The sequence below is a fragment of the Artemia sp. Qi Xiang Cuo genome, chromosome 11 (assembly GCF_049724085.1).
Source record: "Artemia sp. Qi Xiang Cuo chromosome 11, ASM4972408v1, whole genome shotgun sequence".
NCBI classification, from domain to species: Eukaryota; Metazoa; Arthropoda; class Branchiopoda; order Anostraca; family Artemiidae; genus Artemia; species Artemia sp. Qi Xiang Cuo.
The window spans coordinates 20,145,517-20,162,102 of NC_142804.1; the positions used below are offsets into that span (position 1 = coordinate 20,145,517).

Consider the following 16,586-nt stretch of genomic DNA (forward strand, 5'->3'; position numbering starts at 1 on the left):
TATAGGCAACGCTATAGCTTTGCCTCTAATAAATCTTTTGAATGAATGCATCTTCCATTAATCAGACCTTTAGTCATTCCGTTAAATATCTAATCAATCAAGACTTAGTCAATTAGATGAAATTCTTGTTTTTTATTATCTTTTATTTACTTTTTTCAGTCGTTACTTTGGTTTTGTGGCTCGTAAACCTGGCAGCTCCGTGGACAATCAAGTTCATATTTTCGCCGAATATGAGTCAGAACAACCAGCAAGTGCAATTGTCAGTTTTGTCAACAGAATTCTCACTTCAACAAATCGAAGTCAGTCAATCATCTGAAATGTCAACCGCCCGTTTCTCGCTTCTATAAAGCTGTGATTATCTTCCTGAATTATCAGGAACCGAAAACTTTGCATTTACGGGATGCAAATCTAGCAACCTCAATTTATGTGCCATTAAAAGACCAATGTACAGACGTTTGAATGGGGCGTTCTTCTACCCATCAGAGGTCAGCAAAATCCAAAAATAAAAACGATTCGCATCAGGAATATAGGCAGATCTTCTACATCGAATGGGTTACGCGTCATTCAGAGGGTGAAGGGACAAATCTCATTGTGAATGGCAAAATTGTAGCTATTGTATGTTCAATATATATGATTACGTATCAGTACAAGGTCCAAAAGGAAGCAATTCACGTTAGGCGTGTACCCAAAACTTCTATTTGGAAAAAGTTAGTTCACAGTCAGGGCCGTATCCAATATTTTTTTTTTGGGGGGGGGGGGGTAGGGGGTGTTTTACAAAGGATTTTTTTCGGATGGGGCGGGGGTTGCGCAAAAACCCTCAAAAAACGCATAACTAATTGGTTTATATCCATTTTGTTACGTTTTTACGAGTCAGACAAACTTTTCGGGGGAGGGTAAAACTCCCTAGCCCCCCCTGGATATGGCTTTGACCACAATTATAGGAGGTGTTGGGGTTATGCATACAAAATCCAAGTTTACACATCATCCTAGATTTTGGGTGATGGCGACTCCAAATCTCAGGCCAAATTCCTAGTGATATGCTATGTCATTGATTAGTATTTGTAGAATGAGTTAAAACATGGTTTTACCAAATATGTCCTTGAGATGCCAAAGATTAACGAATACCTTCACCTATCTGGTTATTCCTTGAAACTATTTTACTGAAACTATTTTAATGTATTTAAACTATTTTAAAAATGCACTATGACTTTTCGACACTGTTTGTATGCTGTTAAACCTAAGGAATGACTGCAGCTTCAAATTTTGGCAAAGTATAATTAAGTTCATTTTTATTTATTTATGAACATATTTTGGTATTTGGTTTCTATATGAAACTGCCAAAATGTGGGGACTTCGGAGAACTGAATTGGAGCATTAAATGAGCAAACTTTTTCACAAAAATGGAATATTTTCATTAAATTTGAACTTACATCAATACTAATTGTTTCACCTGAAGAAATTAGCACTTCAAATAAACTTCAAAAAAAGAAATACAAAATTTGCCCTATTGAAATTTGCAAGAATTTTTAGCAGAAAAATGTCCACAGAAGAAAACTGATACTCTATACATATTGGGCACAACTCTCTAGAATTGACCAGAAAAATCGCCAAGATTTTTACCACTTAGGACTAGATCTTTTCTTTGTCCCACTAAAAATTTTTTGAGTTTTGATAAATAACTACTAGAGAGGCATCGTTCCAAAAGTTTTATGGTTTTGATTATTAAAATTACTTTTTATTTAAATATAGTTTAAAACCGGCTACTGGACATTCACTGGGCTGAAAAAATAACTGAAAATTTGTTCTGTTATTTCATAACACATTTTTATTTTTATTTTTAGGTACAGTCCTAAAAGAGAGCCATTTTGGCCAAGTGGTTGGTATGATGGGTGGGAATTCTTTGTCCGAGGGGCCTGGGTTTGATTCCTGGCGAGGCCGGTTATTTGGTTTGGGACGGGGGTCTGTGGCGTCATTCAGTCAGCTCAGCCAGAGTCGACCCAGCTCTAAATGGGCACCTGGAGAAATCTTGAGAAGGTAAGCAGAAAGGGTGTGCGAAAGTACAGGATGGATGGCCCTTGCCTATTGCACTTCCTGGCTGAAGGGCCACGAAACTGAGAGCAGCCCCGCCGGTTCGGACCTTGAGGGTCTTGTGCAGTCATACTTACAGTACAAAAAAAACATGACGTTTTAGACCTTTTTAGTTTTTGTGACGCAACTATTTAGAATTGATTTGGTGGTCTTCCCATAACTTGAGAGCCTGGATTAATAGATCCGAATAAACGATAGAAAACTGAAAATCAACACCTGCTTTCTCAAAATTCTTAGAAAAGCTACTTAACTTCTCCCATTTTGTGCCGAAGATAGAGATATTCAGTTTTACTTCAACTTAAATAATTGGAAAATTCGAAATTGTCTTTTTCGGTTAAGCGAAGTAGAATTTTTTTTAAAGTTCAGGAAAGAGCAAAGATTTGTTTTTGTATACCTAATCGAAAAATGCTATAGAGTAGTTGAAAGGCTTTATTATTTGATCAATTTGGCCGCTTTTAGAGTTCCTTATGGTACTATCCGCTTTGATTGACAAATCTATCGACAAAACGTAAGAAAGATTTACTATCTTTTCAGTCAAATTTCAAATTCAAACCCCAAATTCATGATAGCTTTTTCTAGTCCACATCCTCATCCAAGACAAGAGACAAGACATCACATCCTCTTAATGCTATATTAGAAGGTGGTTGTCTGAAGAAAAGTAGAAAACCAAAGTAAGAATGGGCATAAAAAGATTTGGGCAATTCTTATGCTATATGGAAGTCGGAAATAGAATGCCTCTTTGCCTCTATTAGTGCCACAACAAATATTTAGCTAAACGAGGTCATAACCGTATTTAATTACCCAGAATCGGATGAAACAGCCCCTGGAATACCCATATAATAGCCGAGGCTACATCAATGCGCGATTAATAAGTATAGATATTCATGGGCGTTGGGTGGGGGGCAGCTGCCCCCTCCCCCCTAGACCTTCAAATTTACATTAGATATGGCTGAAAAAGCAGATGGTTAGAAAAGCAGTTGATAAAAGGCCCTCCATTACACTCTCGACTGCCCCCCCCCCCCTAGACAATATGCTGCCTACGCCCATGTAAATATTGACACCCCTGCCCTCATACGTAGTAAAAACAAAAAATTTCTTTAATAATGGTTATTCGGCATGTATTTAGAAAGAATATGTATTTCTTTGAGATTGATGGGTTTCATAAAGTATAGTTTTGTCTTTATAAATATATGTTTACAAGTGAGCTATATCCCTTATGAATAGTACCTTAACACAATTATCTGATGCATTTCTTGCTATGGTTGTGTATATATTTAATTGTTTCGATGGCCCAGTGAGTGCTCTTTTATTAATGATTTTTCGTCCATGAATTTTAACATTATACAAAAGCCTATATTTTTAACATTTAATCATTTAGATAGAACAAGATCGTCATGTTTATAACTAAATGTTTTGTGGAATTATGATGTAATTATAAAAAAAATTATCATAACTCTATAGATTAAATTATTATGGTCGTGTGTGACGAGTAATCAACTGCTTTATTTTTCGAAGCGCCTATTCTCATTAATACAAAGTCAAATGGTCAATGAATTTGTTTGAACTTTATTGTGCCAAGTATTTTGTTGGATTTGAATTTTTTGTTTAAATTTTGTTATATAGTGTATATTTGCTTTGCTCGTGAATTTGTTGAAAATAAATTATCTAATGTTAATACTGCTGAGTAATACGAAGAAGATTATGAATCAAACAGTTCGTGGCAACGAACTGTAAGTAAGGAGCGACCCGGCTCAATGGTAACCGAAACTCTAGAAAACGGGTTTTTGATACCAATAGATACATCAAAAGAATCAGATTTCAATGCTGATTTCAAATATATAACTTTGATCAAGTTTAGTGCTACCCATCAAAAGTTACGCGCCTGAGAAAATTTGGCTGATTTTCAAAAAAAGGGGAAAAGACCCTCTAAAAGTTATAGAACCTTAATGAAAATCACACCATCATATTCAGCGTATCAGAGAACCCTACTGTAGAGGTTTCAAGCTCCTATCTATAAAAATGTAGAATTTTGCATTTTTTGCCAGAAGAAAGATCATGCTTGTTTATTTGTTTTTTTATTTTTTTTTTTTTTTTCTCCAGGGGTGATCGTATTGACCCAGTGGTCCTAGAATATCGTGGGAGGGATCAATGGAAAGAAAATTAAAAGTTCTAGTGCCCTTTTTAAGTTACCAAAAAAAAAATGGAGGGCAACTAGGCCCCCTCCCACGCTTTTTTTTTCCAAAGAAACCCGATCAAAATTTTGAGATAGCCATTTTTTTCAACATGGTCGAAAATATTATAAATATGTCTTTTGGGTTGACTTAATCCCCCGAAGTCCCCTGGGGGAGGTCTAAAATTTATTAACTTTACAAACTGTTAACATATAGTATTGGTTATTGGGAAGTATACAAAAGTTTTCAGGAGGGTTTTTTTCTGGTAGTGGGGGGGGGGGTAGGTCTGGGGTTATGTTGGAGGATCTATCTATGAAGGAAGTTTTCATGGGGGAAGGGAAATTTCCATGAAGAGGGCGCCGGACTTGCCAGCATTATTTATTGGTTATTGGGAAGTATACAGACATTTTGAGGAAGGATTTTTTTCTGGAGGGAGGGGGGCTAGAGGAGGGGGTTACTCTGGAGAATCTGTCCGTGAAGGATGTTTCTTTGGGGTAAGGGAAATTTAGATGAAGGGGGCGCCGGATTTCCAAGCATTATTTAAAAAATGATCAGAAATTAAATAAAAAAAAAAAACAAGTTTTTTAAAATTAAAGTAATACGCACCATTAGAACTTAAAATGAACAGAAATTATTACGTATATGAGGGGGTTGTCCCCCAAGTCAATACCTCGCTCTTTACGATACAGTTTTTTTTTAGTGCTTTCAAAAGAGCTATCTATTCTAATTAAACGGCCTTTGTGATTCAGGGGTTTGTTAATCAAATTTTTTTTTAACTTTTAACGTAAAGAGCGTGGTATTGACTAAGGGGAGAACCCCCTTATATACGTAATAACATATACGCAATAAAAAAAAACAATAAAAAAAACAAGCGATACGGCTCAATAGTAATCGAAACTTTTAAAAACGGAATTTTTATGTCAATAAATGTATCAAAAGAATGGGCTTATAATGCTTATTCCAAATATATAAATTTTATTAAGTTTAGTATTACTCATCAAAGGCTACGAGCCTGAGAAAATTTACCCGATTTTTTAAAGAGGGGGGAAACATCCCCTACAAGTGAAAGAATTTTAATGAAAATCACACCGTCAGATTCAGCGTATCAGAAAACCGTATTACATAGGTTTCAAGCTCATATCTGCAAAAATCTGCAACTTTGTATTTTTTGCCAGAAGAAAAATATACGAATATAGAAGTTAGTTACTTAAGTTAATTTGTAAATTATGTCATCACCAAATTTAAAGACATCCATTTAGCAAAATAAAGGAGAAATTTTTATGCAATTTTTTTTTACTCATTCAATGACGGTGAGCCGAAATAAAAGTTGTATTAACTAAAAAACGATCAGAAATTAAATAAAAAAAAAACAAGTTTTTTTAAACTGAAAGTAAGGAGCGACATTAAAACTGAAAACGAACAGAAATTATTCCGTATATGAAAGGGGCTGTCCCCTCCTCAACGCCTCGCTCTTTACACTGAAGTTTGACTCTGTCTCACAACTTTATTTTTTAAAACAATAAAAAACTTTAGCGTAAAGAGCGAAGCGTTGAGGAGGGGACAGCTCCTTTCATATACGGAATAATTTCTGTTCGTTTTAAGTTTTAATGTCGCTCCTTACTTTCAGTTTAAAAAACTTGTTTTTTTTTATTTAATTAAGATTAGGCACGGGGTTGTGATAATTCAATTGAGGCAAAGACTTTGCTGAAGAACTGGCATGATGTTTTTAATATATATATATATATATATATATATATATATATATATATATATATATATATATATATATATATATATATATATATATATATATATATATCGTATTTTGTTGATTCAAATTTATTTCCAGTTTTTCTACGAGTTTCAAACGAAGTAATAGTAAATGAAAAAAGAGGAAAATGAAAAGATAAACGATACAAAAATACTACATAAAATACACAAAAACGAGAAGTATGATCTTCCATCGAATCATTTAAAACCCAACCGATAAATTACGCTTAAATTGTACTTTAAACAATAAATAAATTTTCTTTTTAAGAGATTAACATCGAAAACTAACTGTTCGGATCAAGCAAACTTCTAAATTTATCTTGTCTTTTAATCACGGTGGTAAGAGAATCCATTGCTTCATACTTTGCTGTTTTCTGAGACTGCTGATCCAAGGTGGGACATTAAGAAGGTACTTAGAATATTTATGATAGTAAGAACGAAGAGTTCTATTATCCCTTTCTATCGGGGTTGGTCAAAGGGAAATCACCACAGAATGAGCGGTAAAACAGTATAATGAATCGCAAGTAAAAAACCGTTAAACAACATTCTACTGCAAAAAAAAGAGTGCATATAAGTAAGTGGGTAAATTACTCTTTTCATTCCTTTGCAGTTGAAAACGAACCAAAGCTAAGTCAATTAGGCTGAAAAAATTACAACTTTAAATAAGTGCATATAACGGTCGAGGGTTTAGAACGGCGGTCAAACACGAGCAGTTCAATTTTACCCACACTAAGCCAATGACCAGTATTCTGATATGCATTTGCGGTTACATCTCACATGGTTCTTATATGGAGTATCAGTAACTTTCGGATGATTGTCGAAACGCTGAGCATTTGCGAGCATTCTTGCATAGATTAGCGTATGAACGTATTGCTGGCAATTATAGCATTGCATTGACAGAAAATTGAGCTTGCTAATAGGTAGGCGTTCATAAAGAACCACTTAGCTTTCACGGGAGGCTTGTTTGAGATGTGCCTCTTCAGCAAATCTGAGTCAAAATAAGCGCGTTCTACCTAGCTGCTAAGCTTTAGAGTAGTTTGCTGCTAGCAGAACAATATCATCAGCTTTGAAGTTTCCAGGGATTTGGTGAACAATTCCAAAATACAAAAGGCTTTTCACTTTAGCTTCCGAAGACCGATTAATGAGCGCTGAAAGTCTCTACTACCGACTGAGCAGTATCTTTATCTGACGCAGTAAGACGCCAAGTATCCTGACGAGGCTTTGATACAATAACAAGATCATAGTATTGCCGGAAATTTTACTAAGAAACTCTTTTCGAGTTAAGGGATCATTTGGATCTTTAGGTGAGTCCTTCAAGACTATCGCACAGATCAGTTTTGAAGATTGGAGCAGAGTTTAAGGGGCGAAAGCAGTCCAAGTCGCTTGGCTATCTCTTCAATGTTAAAGAAATTTTGTTTGTTTAAAGAAACAGATATATTAGAGAACTTATGTTGTGGTTCACCTGATTTGGGAGACTAATGGCTATCATTTGGTCAGGATGACTTTTTTTTCTTATGCTCCCTCTATTTTTTAAATGCATCTTTATACAGACACTCTTTCGGCTTTGTTCAAGAAAACGATATTAACAACTTTAATATACATACTAGCTTTTAAATAGTTTTAACCCAAACTATTTGTTCAGACAGTTTATGTTGATTTTACTCAATTAAAGGCTTTTTTATCCTTTGTTTTTTTTTGGCTGCAATCGATTTTGAGTTACGGAACCCTTAAGTTGAACAAGGGTTGTTTCATTTTTGGGTCAGTGTTGCAATTAACAGACGCCGTGTCCTGTGCATGATACCACTAAACTTGGATAAACATGCCGTATCCGCTGCATGCCGTTTTTCTAAACCAATCGAAATATATCAAGGATTGAGCAAGTTCTATTCAAGAGATTGAAAAACTTTTTGAGTTATTGGAAAAAAGCGCAATAAAAGAGGACTTAATTTAATTAACGTGCAAAAGGGCAGGGAAAAGTTCAAAAAATATACGTGAAACGTGGAAGACCAAGACTTCCAAAGTATTTGCTTAACTTAGAGGAAGTATCTCTGCACGAGGAAACCATTATAGTACCACCGAGACTAAAAACAATAACAGGTGGCCGCAATTTAACTTCTGAAATCTTGAAGACTGCTTGTTGGATAGTCAATGTGTCTTATTTACTGAAGAGCTACGAAGATCTTATAATCAAACATATTTAAGTGCGAACTTTTAATTTTATACAAAAATAATATGGTTTTTCACCTTAACCCCAAAGATGGTTCCCTTTACCACCCCCCACCCTCCAAAAAAAAACAAACAAAAAAACAAAGAACTCTAGAGGCTCAGAATAATTTAACGGTACTTATTTAGAAAGCGGTAAGTACAAGAGAATTGTATTGCGAGAACAGATAGGCATTTTATCGGGTAATGCCTGGATGCTGCATAAACATAGGTTACGTATTTAATATATTCTATGCTTTACCACCCCTATCCCCTAATGTGCAAATATGTAGCTCAAATTTGTTTCTGAACTATTATATTTTCATGCTATTTTGTTTGTTTCATTAACAGTTACGAAACTTCACTTCTCTTGTACATACCGCTTTCTTAACAAGTACCAACTTAACGCTTGTGCTGGAGTGTCATTTTATGGGTATTTTCCGTACTAGATTTGAAAATACTGATTTTTAGTATTTTTACTGAGAAAAAAAGAAAAAAATTCGGCACTTGTACGATATCACCCTGATAGTGGCGGATCCAGGGGGGAGGGTGTGTGTGCCCCCCTAGCGTAGTCTAAAGTAGTGTAATTTACTTAATTAACTCAGGTTTGCGTTAATTAAACTTGCTCATAACGCAAGTTTATCGGATCAACCTATTTTGCCCCCCCCCTAAAATTTTTTTATCGGATCAACCTGTTTTACGCCCCCCTAAAAAAATCCTGGATCCGCCCCTGAGCCCTGACCTAATAGTCCACATCTAAGTAGAGCCTGTATCTCTGACCCTCTATCCTAATGAAATATACCCAAGTATGACAAAAATATAATACCTTATAAACAAATTTGAGCTATATATTTGCTTATTAGGGGGGGGGATAATGTATAATGGGTCGGAAAGTATAATTTGTTAGGTACAATTATTTTACATATTATGAATTAAGAATTTTTTTCTAAATTAACACTGACCAAATACTTTACAAACACCCCTCCCCCCTTTGTTGCAATTATTTTGCGCAAATAGTATATTAACAATATATACTTTCACTTATCTGTACATTGTCTCATGATAAGCTGTACGAAACGAGCGAAAAAAAAACCGGTTCTACAATGTGTCAATGGATGAACCACTTATGTGGTCACGGCTATACCATACAAGTAGACTACCTAAAATCCTCTTAAATCTTGAAAAAAATGTATGCGGGCATCTTATTTTCTTATTAAACAAGGAGTTCTCACCCTTTCCGATGTTTTCGAAAATTGGTGCCCCTGCACTTGTGTGCAATTTACTTTTACTTATTTATTCATTGTTGGATTTAAGTTTGATGTGTGTCAGAGTAAAATGCATAAATAAAGACTTGGACTCAGGGATGCCTTGAATTGCTGCAATAAATTTGTTTGATTTTTAGGTGGAATCCCAATATGTGACATGCTTTTGAGGATACCATTTGAGATATTCGCCTGCTTCAACTAAGGGTGATCAAGATACAGCTTGACAAAGGGATAGTTATCCGTACGAAACCAAAGAATCCATGTAATACTACTTGGTTCCAGTAAATGAAATAAAATATTGACTTTGTATCACACTTCCTACCATTTGAAGCCAGGAATGGTTGCGAGGACCCAAAAATCGCATGAAAAATTGAAGTGCCAATTTTGAAGTCAAAAGCTGAATCTATCGACCTTAAAATTTAGGAACAAGACTTTCTGCTACCCAAGAGGTTCTTGATCTGGTCGTTACCCATAGTCTTATCTCTTGTTCATTTATTTTTCTAATAACCGGAAGCTTATTTTTTTTATCATTCCCTGCTTCCTTTAATCCAAGTCTGAACTTTTTCTAATCGCAGATGGAACCAAATTGTCCTGAATATGTGGGGAACTACCTACCTTTTAAAGTACCGCTCTTTACGCTAAGGTTTATTAAGACTTTGGATGTTTGGCATTGAAAATATCTTTCCCTCCGTAACTACAAAATAAATAGAGAACCCCATTTTAGAGTTCAAGGAAATTTCTAGTCGTTTCCGTAAATTTCTGTAAGTTTTCATTGTTCACCATAAGTTGAAGGAAATTTCCGTAAGGGACATTCTGCCCGTTTGAATATTTTTTGCAGAAGTTTAGGATCTACACCAAGTCGTTTGTTGAAGCGATTTGCTGAACAGCGAGCCAGAAGGGCAGTAAAACAGCTGACATGGAAAGCTAAAAGATGTCTGTATAGAAAAATATTTAAGAAGAAATTTTCGAGACCCGACAAAAACTACGGCCGGAATGCAGGTGTTCCAGATTTAGATCTTTATTCTCTTGAAGATGCAAAAAGTGATTTTCTGAACCGTGTTCAGTGTACTGACTTAGAAATTCATGAAATAGAAGAAGCAATACGACTTAAGATAAATTGTATTGACGACAGATGGCTAGAATACAGAAAAAATAGGATAACTGCGTCAGTAGCTGGAATAATTTGTAAAAGACGGACAAAGACTGTTGCACCGTTAGTGCTTTATCCCAAAAACTTCCAGACTAAAGCATAGAAACATGGGCAAATTTTCGAACAAATAGCTATATCGGCTATTGAGAAAAAGATGAACTGCAGATTTCATCCTTCGGGACTTTTTGGTCATACTAAACATAGATATTTTGCAGCCTAATCTGATGAAATGGCCACTTTATTGTCTGGTGACACGGCGGTTTTAGAAGTGAATTATTCTTTCAGTGCCAAAAATTTAAATATAGAAGAATGGAGGCTATCCCAAAAAAATATTTGTCTTGAAAACCAAAATCTTAGAATGTTGTAACATAGATTCTGGCTATTTTGTCATTTTTTTCTGCAAAGGCGGTCCGTTTATTGAGAACATCAATCGTGACATAGAATTCTGGCAGAAAAAAATGCTACCAAAATTAGAAAAGTTTTATCTTGAAGCGATATTACCAGAAATAGTTGACGCAAGATTACCGAGAAATATAAAAATATGAGAGCCGTTTTTATAAAAAGAATTTGAACAGTATTAACACTCACGACAGAAAAATAATTGCTACTATACGAATTAAATAAAAAAAAAAAAAAAAAAAACAAGTAGATAATTGCGAATACCACACTGACTTTCCTTGGCGATAAATAAAAGTTCAAACAGGGATAAATAGTTTTAATAGACAGTAATAATTAACAAAAAATACTGGATATTTTTGTCACATTTACAGTGACAGTCACCAGCAGAAACACTCATATCTATTAAAAGGATTTATCCCTATTTGAACATTTATCTATCGTTTTTAACTGAAGTTTTTTTCAAGGGAAATTAAGGAGCAACATTAAAACTTACAACAGACAGAAGTTCAACGTACACGAAGGGGGTCACTCCCTCCCTAACACCTCGTTCTTCATCCTAACGTTTTTTAGCACTTTAAGAAAATATTTTTATTGTTCTAACTAAATGACCTTTGTTGTTTTATGAGTGGTTATTAACTTTATAATTAAAATTTCTAATTAAATGACCCTTGTGTTTCATGAGTCGTTATTAATTTTAGCATAAATAGCGAGATGTTGACGAGAGGGAAATCACTAGTAATATAAGTAATAATTTATTTTCCTTTTAATCTTTATTGTTGCTGCTTGATTTCAGTTAAAAAATAATTTTTATATAGTTTAATTTCTGGTTGTTTTTGAAATAGTGCCAAGAAATCTGGCCTTAACTCCACGGAAAAATTCCCCCCTCCCACATATAGATCTTCTAGACAATTCAATCCTGGTGAAAAATTTACCCTAGACAATTGCCCTTGACATCTCCATCCTTAAAATTTACTTGACAAAGGGAAAGTAAGACAATAAAAAGAATTTCGCATAGGAATTTTGTTAAATTTCTCCAGTATAAAATTTCCTCAGAAAATTTCACCCCCCTCTCCCCCTCGGAAAATTCTCTCCTCATGTACAATTTTCCATGTGGAAAATCTCCAGAGCAGAAAATTCACCACCCCTCCCTCACCCGAAAAATGTATGCCAACTTCGCAATAAAAATACTATACGTAAACAATGGGCAAATTTTATAACTTAAAGATACATCCCAAGGGGCTATGGGGGCCATATTCCCTTCATGGTTAGGGCATTATATCTCACAATTTTGATCGAACGATTTAGGGAAAAAGGGGCGGTGAATCTCAGGGGGAGGGCTAATTGCCCTCCAATCTTTTTGGTCACTTTAAAAGGGCACTGGAAATTTTAATTTCAATCGGAATAAGTCCTTTTCCAATAATATAGGTCTATTCGTTCGATACAATAACCCCTTGGGAAAACAAACAAAAAATAACGACAAATAAAAACAGATCCGGGTTCGTTCTTCTTGCAAAAAAAAATATAATATTTCACACTTTGGCAGAAGGAAGCTTGGAACTACAACAACAGGGTTCTCGGATACGCAAACCGTGATAATATGACTTTCATGAAGATATCTTGACTTTTCGGGTTTGTTTCTCCCCCTTTTTTAGATATCGGGTAAATTTTCTGAGGCTCGTAGCTTTTGGTGAACAACACTAACTATCAATTTAATAAGCCAATTCTTTTAATATAACTATTGGCACAAGAATTCTGATTTTTTAGTTTTGGTAAAAATTAAGCAGCGTCGCTCCTTACTTACAGTTCGTTACCACAAACTATTTGATTCAAGTTTAAATTAGACAAAAATCTATGAATAAGCCTTGCAATTTGTACTTAGCATTAGAAGCTTACAAAATAAGTCTCTGTAATTAATTTGTGACGGAATTCGTGATGTACCTTTATTCCATGACATTTCAAGGACAATTTCCATATTTCTTCGGATTCCGACTTGATCGTCGATTTATTAAAACTAAATTTTGTTGGATGGATGCTAGACTGAGTATTAACTTAGTTGCATCTTTCTTCTGCATTTATTTTTTGGGGCCATTGTCTTTTTTTGTAATACAGACAAATTGTTCAAGTTTGTAGACTTCTTTTTATTTGTGCTTTTACGACCTGCGCAAGCTACCTTTTTGCGATCGTAAGAAGTTTTGATATTATGGAACAACATTTTAATATGATTTATTTCGGTTTACGAGTGCTGAACAATTAGCCTATTTTCATCATTTGTGTTAGTTGAATAAAAGCTTAATAAAGGTATGCTTCATCAAAAACTGTTGTAATTTGTTTTAGTAAATCTGATGTGCATGTGTAATGTATCGTAAATATTAGGTAAGTTTGATAATTAGGTAAATCGTTTTATGGCAAAAATTTATAGTTTTCTCAGTTTTTTTTTATAGTGCTACTTTTTTTTAATTGTGTTAGAAGATTTTCATCAGATTTCTAATGGATATGTAATCTATTAACATTGAATTTTTTGTAGGTTGAATGCAAAATTGTGCTCTCAGTTTCGATAATCCAACTTTCTTGTGCTTTTTTTCTTTTTTTTTGCGCGCGCAATTTTTTGTGTTGCAGATACATTTTTCAAGATTCTGCTCTAGGTATTATCTATATTTTTACTAAATGTAAGCCCTTGTTCTTAGTTTATATCAGATTTTTTTCATTCTTTTAGAAACCCTATATTTTAAGTGACTTGTTTAAGTTCACGGGGTCGAACTATAAGACTGGTTTTTGAAATGAGTTGTGCTTCATAATGGGATGCTTCACAAAAAGCTGTAGTAAAGTTTTTCTTAATCAGCCTTATGTGCTGGTACACCCTCCAGAGGAGATAGGCAGACCATACTGTCAATATGATCTTATTCCTGTAAATAAAAACCTGATTCCATATCATCGTGTGGTGAAAACTATTTTTTCAAAACAAATTTCAAAAAATAACCCTAATCAGAGACAAATTTATACAAATGAATATGCCCATGGTAAGAGAGGTGAAGCAGCTTCATGCATTCCATCCCTGGACCTTAACTTTTATATTCTTCTTCCATTGGGGTCCTTTATTTTGTCTGCTGAACTGTGTACCATCCACCTTGCCCTAGATCTTTTATAGATTATTGTTTAGAGTCTGAAAGTATTCTCTCTTTAACTGACTCCCAATCTGCAATACATTTGCTCTCAAGTTTAAACAGAATTATTAATGATAAGGGCACACTTCTTGTGTGCGATCACACAAGAAGTGTGATTTTTGTATCTTGACCAAGCCCCCTACCCTCCTTTTTCATAGATTAAAATTCTGTTTAGTGTCATATCGGGAAAATCTAAATATTGGTTATTACAAGGTCTAAGAATTTAGGGTACTTGTGCATCACATGGTACCCATAAAAGAAGTCAAGTTTGGTTAATGCTAATAAAATAAAGGATGAATATATAGTTGTTTAAAACAAATTTGGGCTATATATTTGCACGTTGGGGGGTGGGTGGGTGGTAGAAAATATCATATATTAAATACGTAACCTAACCAAGGTACCTTCCCCCCCTAAACCCAAAAAAACAACAGTTTAAATATTGTAAACGCAACGGAAATCACGCTTTTTATTCCATTTCTCTATTCCAAATACCTGAGTGTCGGGTTTTGTGTCTGGTTTCCTTGATACAGTTATAGCAGTGGGTACCAGACAGTCCACGAGTACCAAATTTAGTTACAGAAATAGGATAGGCCTACCATAAAGGCAGGCAAATGAAAGAAATGTATTTGTTTGCTGTTTGAGGACTTCTTGTATTCGAGTTTTGTGTTTTATGTTTCAGCAATGGTAGCATAGGGCTAGATCAAAATTATATATATGGAAGCTTTATTACCTTAAATTCTGGACGGAAGAAGATCTCATAATATGGCAATCCGAGAGCCATTTCTAAACGAGTTGACAGGTAAATAAAACTGCATACATGGCTTGAAAGATAATGTAATTCGGAATTAATGTTTATTTACTGCGTACACTAAAAAAAGTCTCAAATGCTGAAAACGAATGCATTTATACATATGTATGTTAATACTAGATACTGGAAATAAATTTATACTTCTTAGCTGACCTTGTCATTGAAATTATCCTGTCTATATAATGCTAAAACCGTGGTAAGTTTCTTCAAAATAAAAAAAAAAAATCTTTTTTTTTTTGAAGGTCAGTCTGGGCCAAAAGATAAAAGGAAAGCCCCATCTTTATGAATTTTCTTAACCATGTCATGCATAGAACAACACGACTTCGTAAGGAGTACAATGGCTTCTGTCACAAAAGAAGAAAATACAGACTAGGACTTAGTCAAGGCTCAAAAAGTAATTATGGTGCTTAGAAGTACCACCAATTACCATAATCTGCAAGCCATTTCTTAACTGATTGAAGGCAGGGGCGTAATTTGCTATGGGACAGGAGCAGCAACTGGTCCCTCTACAACCAATTTTGCCCCCCCCCCAAGACTTCAGTTTGCCCGCCCAGCTGAAATTTAGTTTCTGCAAAAAATCTTGTCACTAAGATAAGCCTGCAAAATACAAGTATCCAGAGAAACAGGCAGTTTTCTTTAGTATATTTTTGTCTTTACGGTAATATATGGATCATTTCTCATTTTTCACTGTCTTTTTCATTTGATTTAGGAAAATTGGCTCCAACTTTGCCCCCCCCCATGATTTTGACAAAATTACACCACTGATCGAGGGGCAAATAAAATTGATTGCATGACTTCTGAGCAAGACAGTATCTGTTTGGTTTTCTTTTTTTTTTGGGGGGGGGGGAAACCATCAAAATTTGTTTATATATATTTTGGTTGAGTTTCTACGAGTTGGGCAAACCCAATGAAAAATCAAGTTTCGAATTAGGTTTTTAACGAAAGTTCATTTTAGCTACTCAAGTATTTATTGTGTCAACTAATTCCCTCCTCAGACGGTTCCCCCTCAGAAAAATTCTCCCCGCGTATAAAATTTTCCTCAATCAAAATGAACCTCATTTCTTAAAATTACCAGTTTATTTAAAATCACCTGTGACTAATTCTTTTTACTTTTCCTCCATCAAGGTACAAGGCCTTTTGCATAGGAACATTTGCTCCAATCTATTCATTTGAAAACTTCAACCAATTCTTACTCCCTTCTTACTAGTCAAACCACACATTCTTGATGACAACTAGTCATCTGTAAGAGTTTTCTAAATGTTAGATTCTTGCTAAAATGTTACAGATTCTTGCCACTAGATTAAGTAATCTCTAGCTTTTTAATTTTCTGGAAAAAAAGTCAGAATCGGTAACCCGGAAATGATTCAGCGAAGTAACGACCCTTAACAGACATGAAAACACTGCTTTAATAAATATACGTCATTACTTTTAAAACCCGTTAATTTTCGAAGCCACCTATTATCCATGTTGAATTGTATGCTTTTTGTGCGTCGACACCGGTCACCCCATCGTAGATACAGTTCAAACCAAATTCACCAGTGTCACGATTTAAAGCTATATTCCTGAATAAAA

General features: G+C 34.7%; 1 protein-coding gene across 3 annotated transcripts in view; it reads left to right on the forward strand.

Moving 5' to 3' along the window:
* The window catches only part of LOC148946744 (uncharacterized), a 131,964-nt gene extending 128,201 nt beyond the window's left edge, over nucleotides 1-3,763 (forward strand). For all 3 annotated transcript variants that reach the window (XM_089096358.1, XM_089096359.1, XM_089096360.1), the window contains one exon: nucleotides 160-3,763. In XM_089096358.1, the coding sequence (XP_088952484.1) occupies nucleotides 160-316 (157 nt within the window). In that variant the 3' untranslated portion in view covers nucleotides 317-3,763. The remainder of the gene's footprint in view (nucleotides 1-159) is intronic.
* Nucleotides 3,764-16,586: the final 12,823 nt, after the last annotated feature.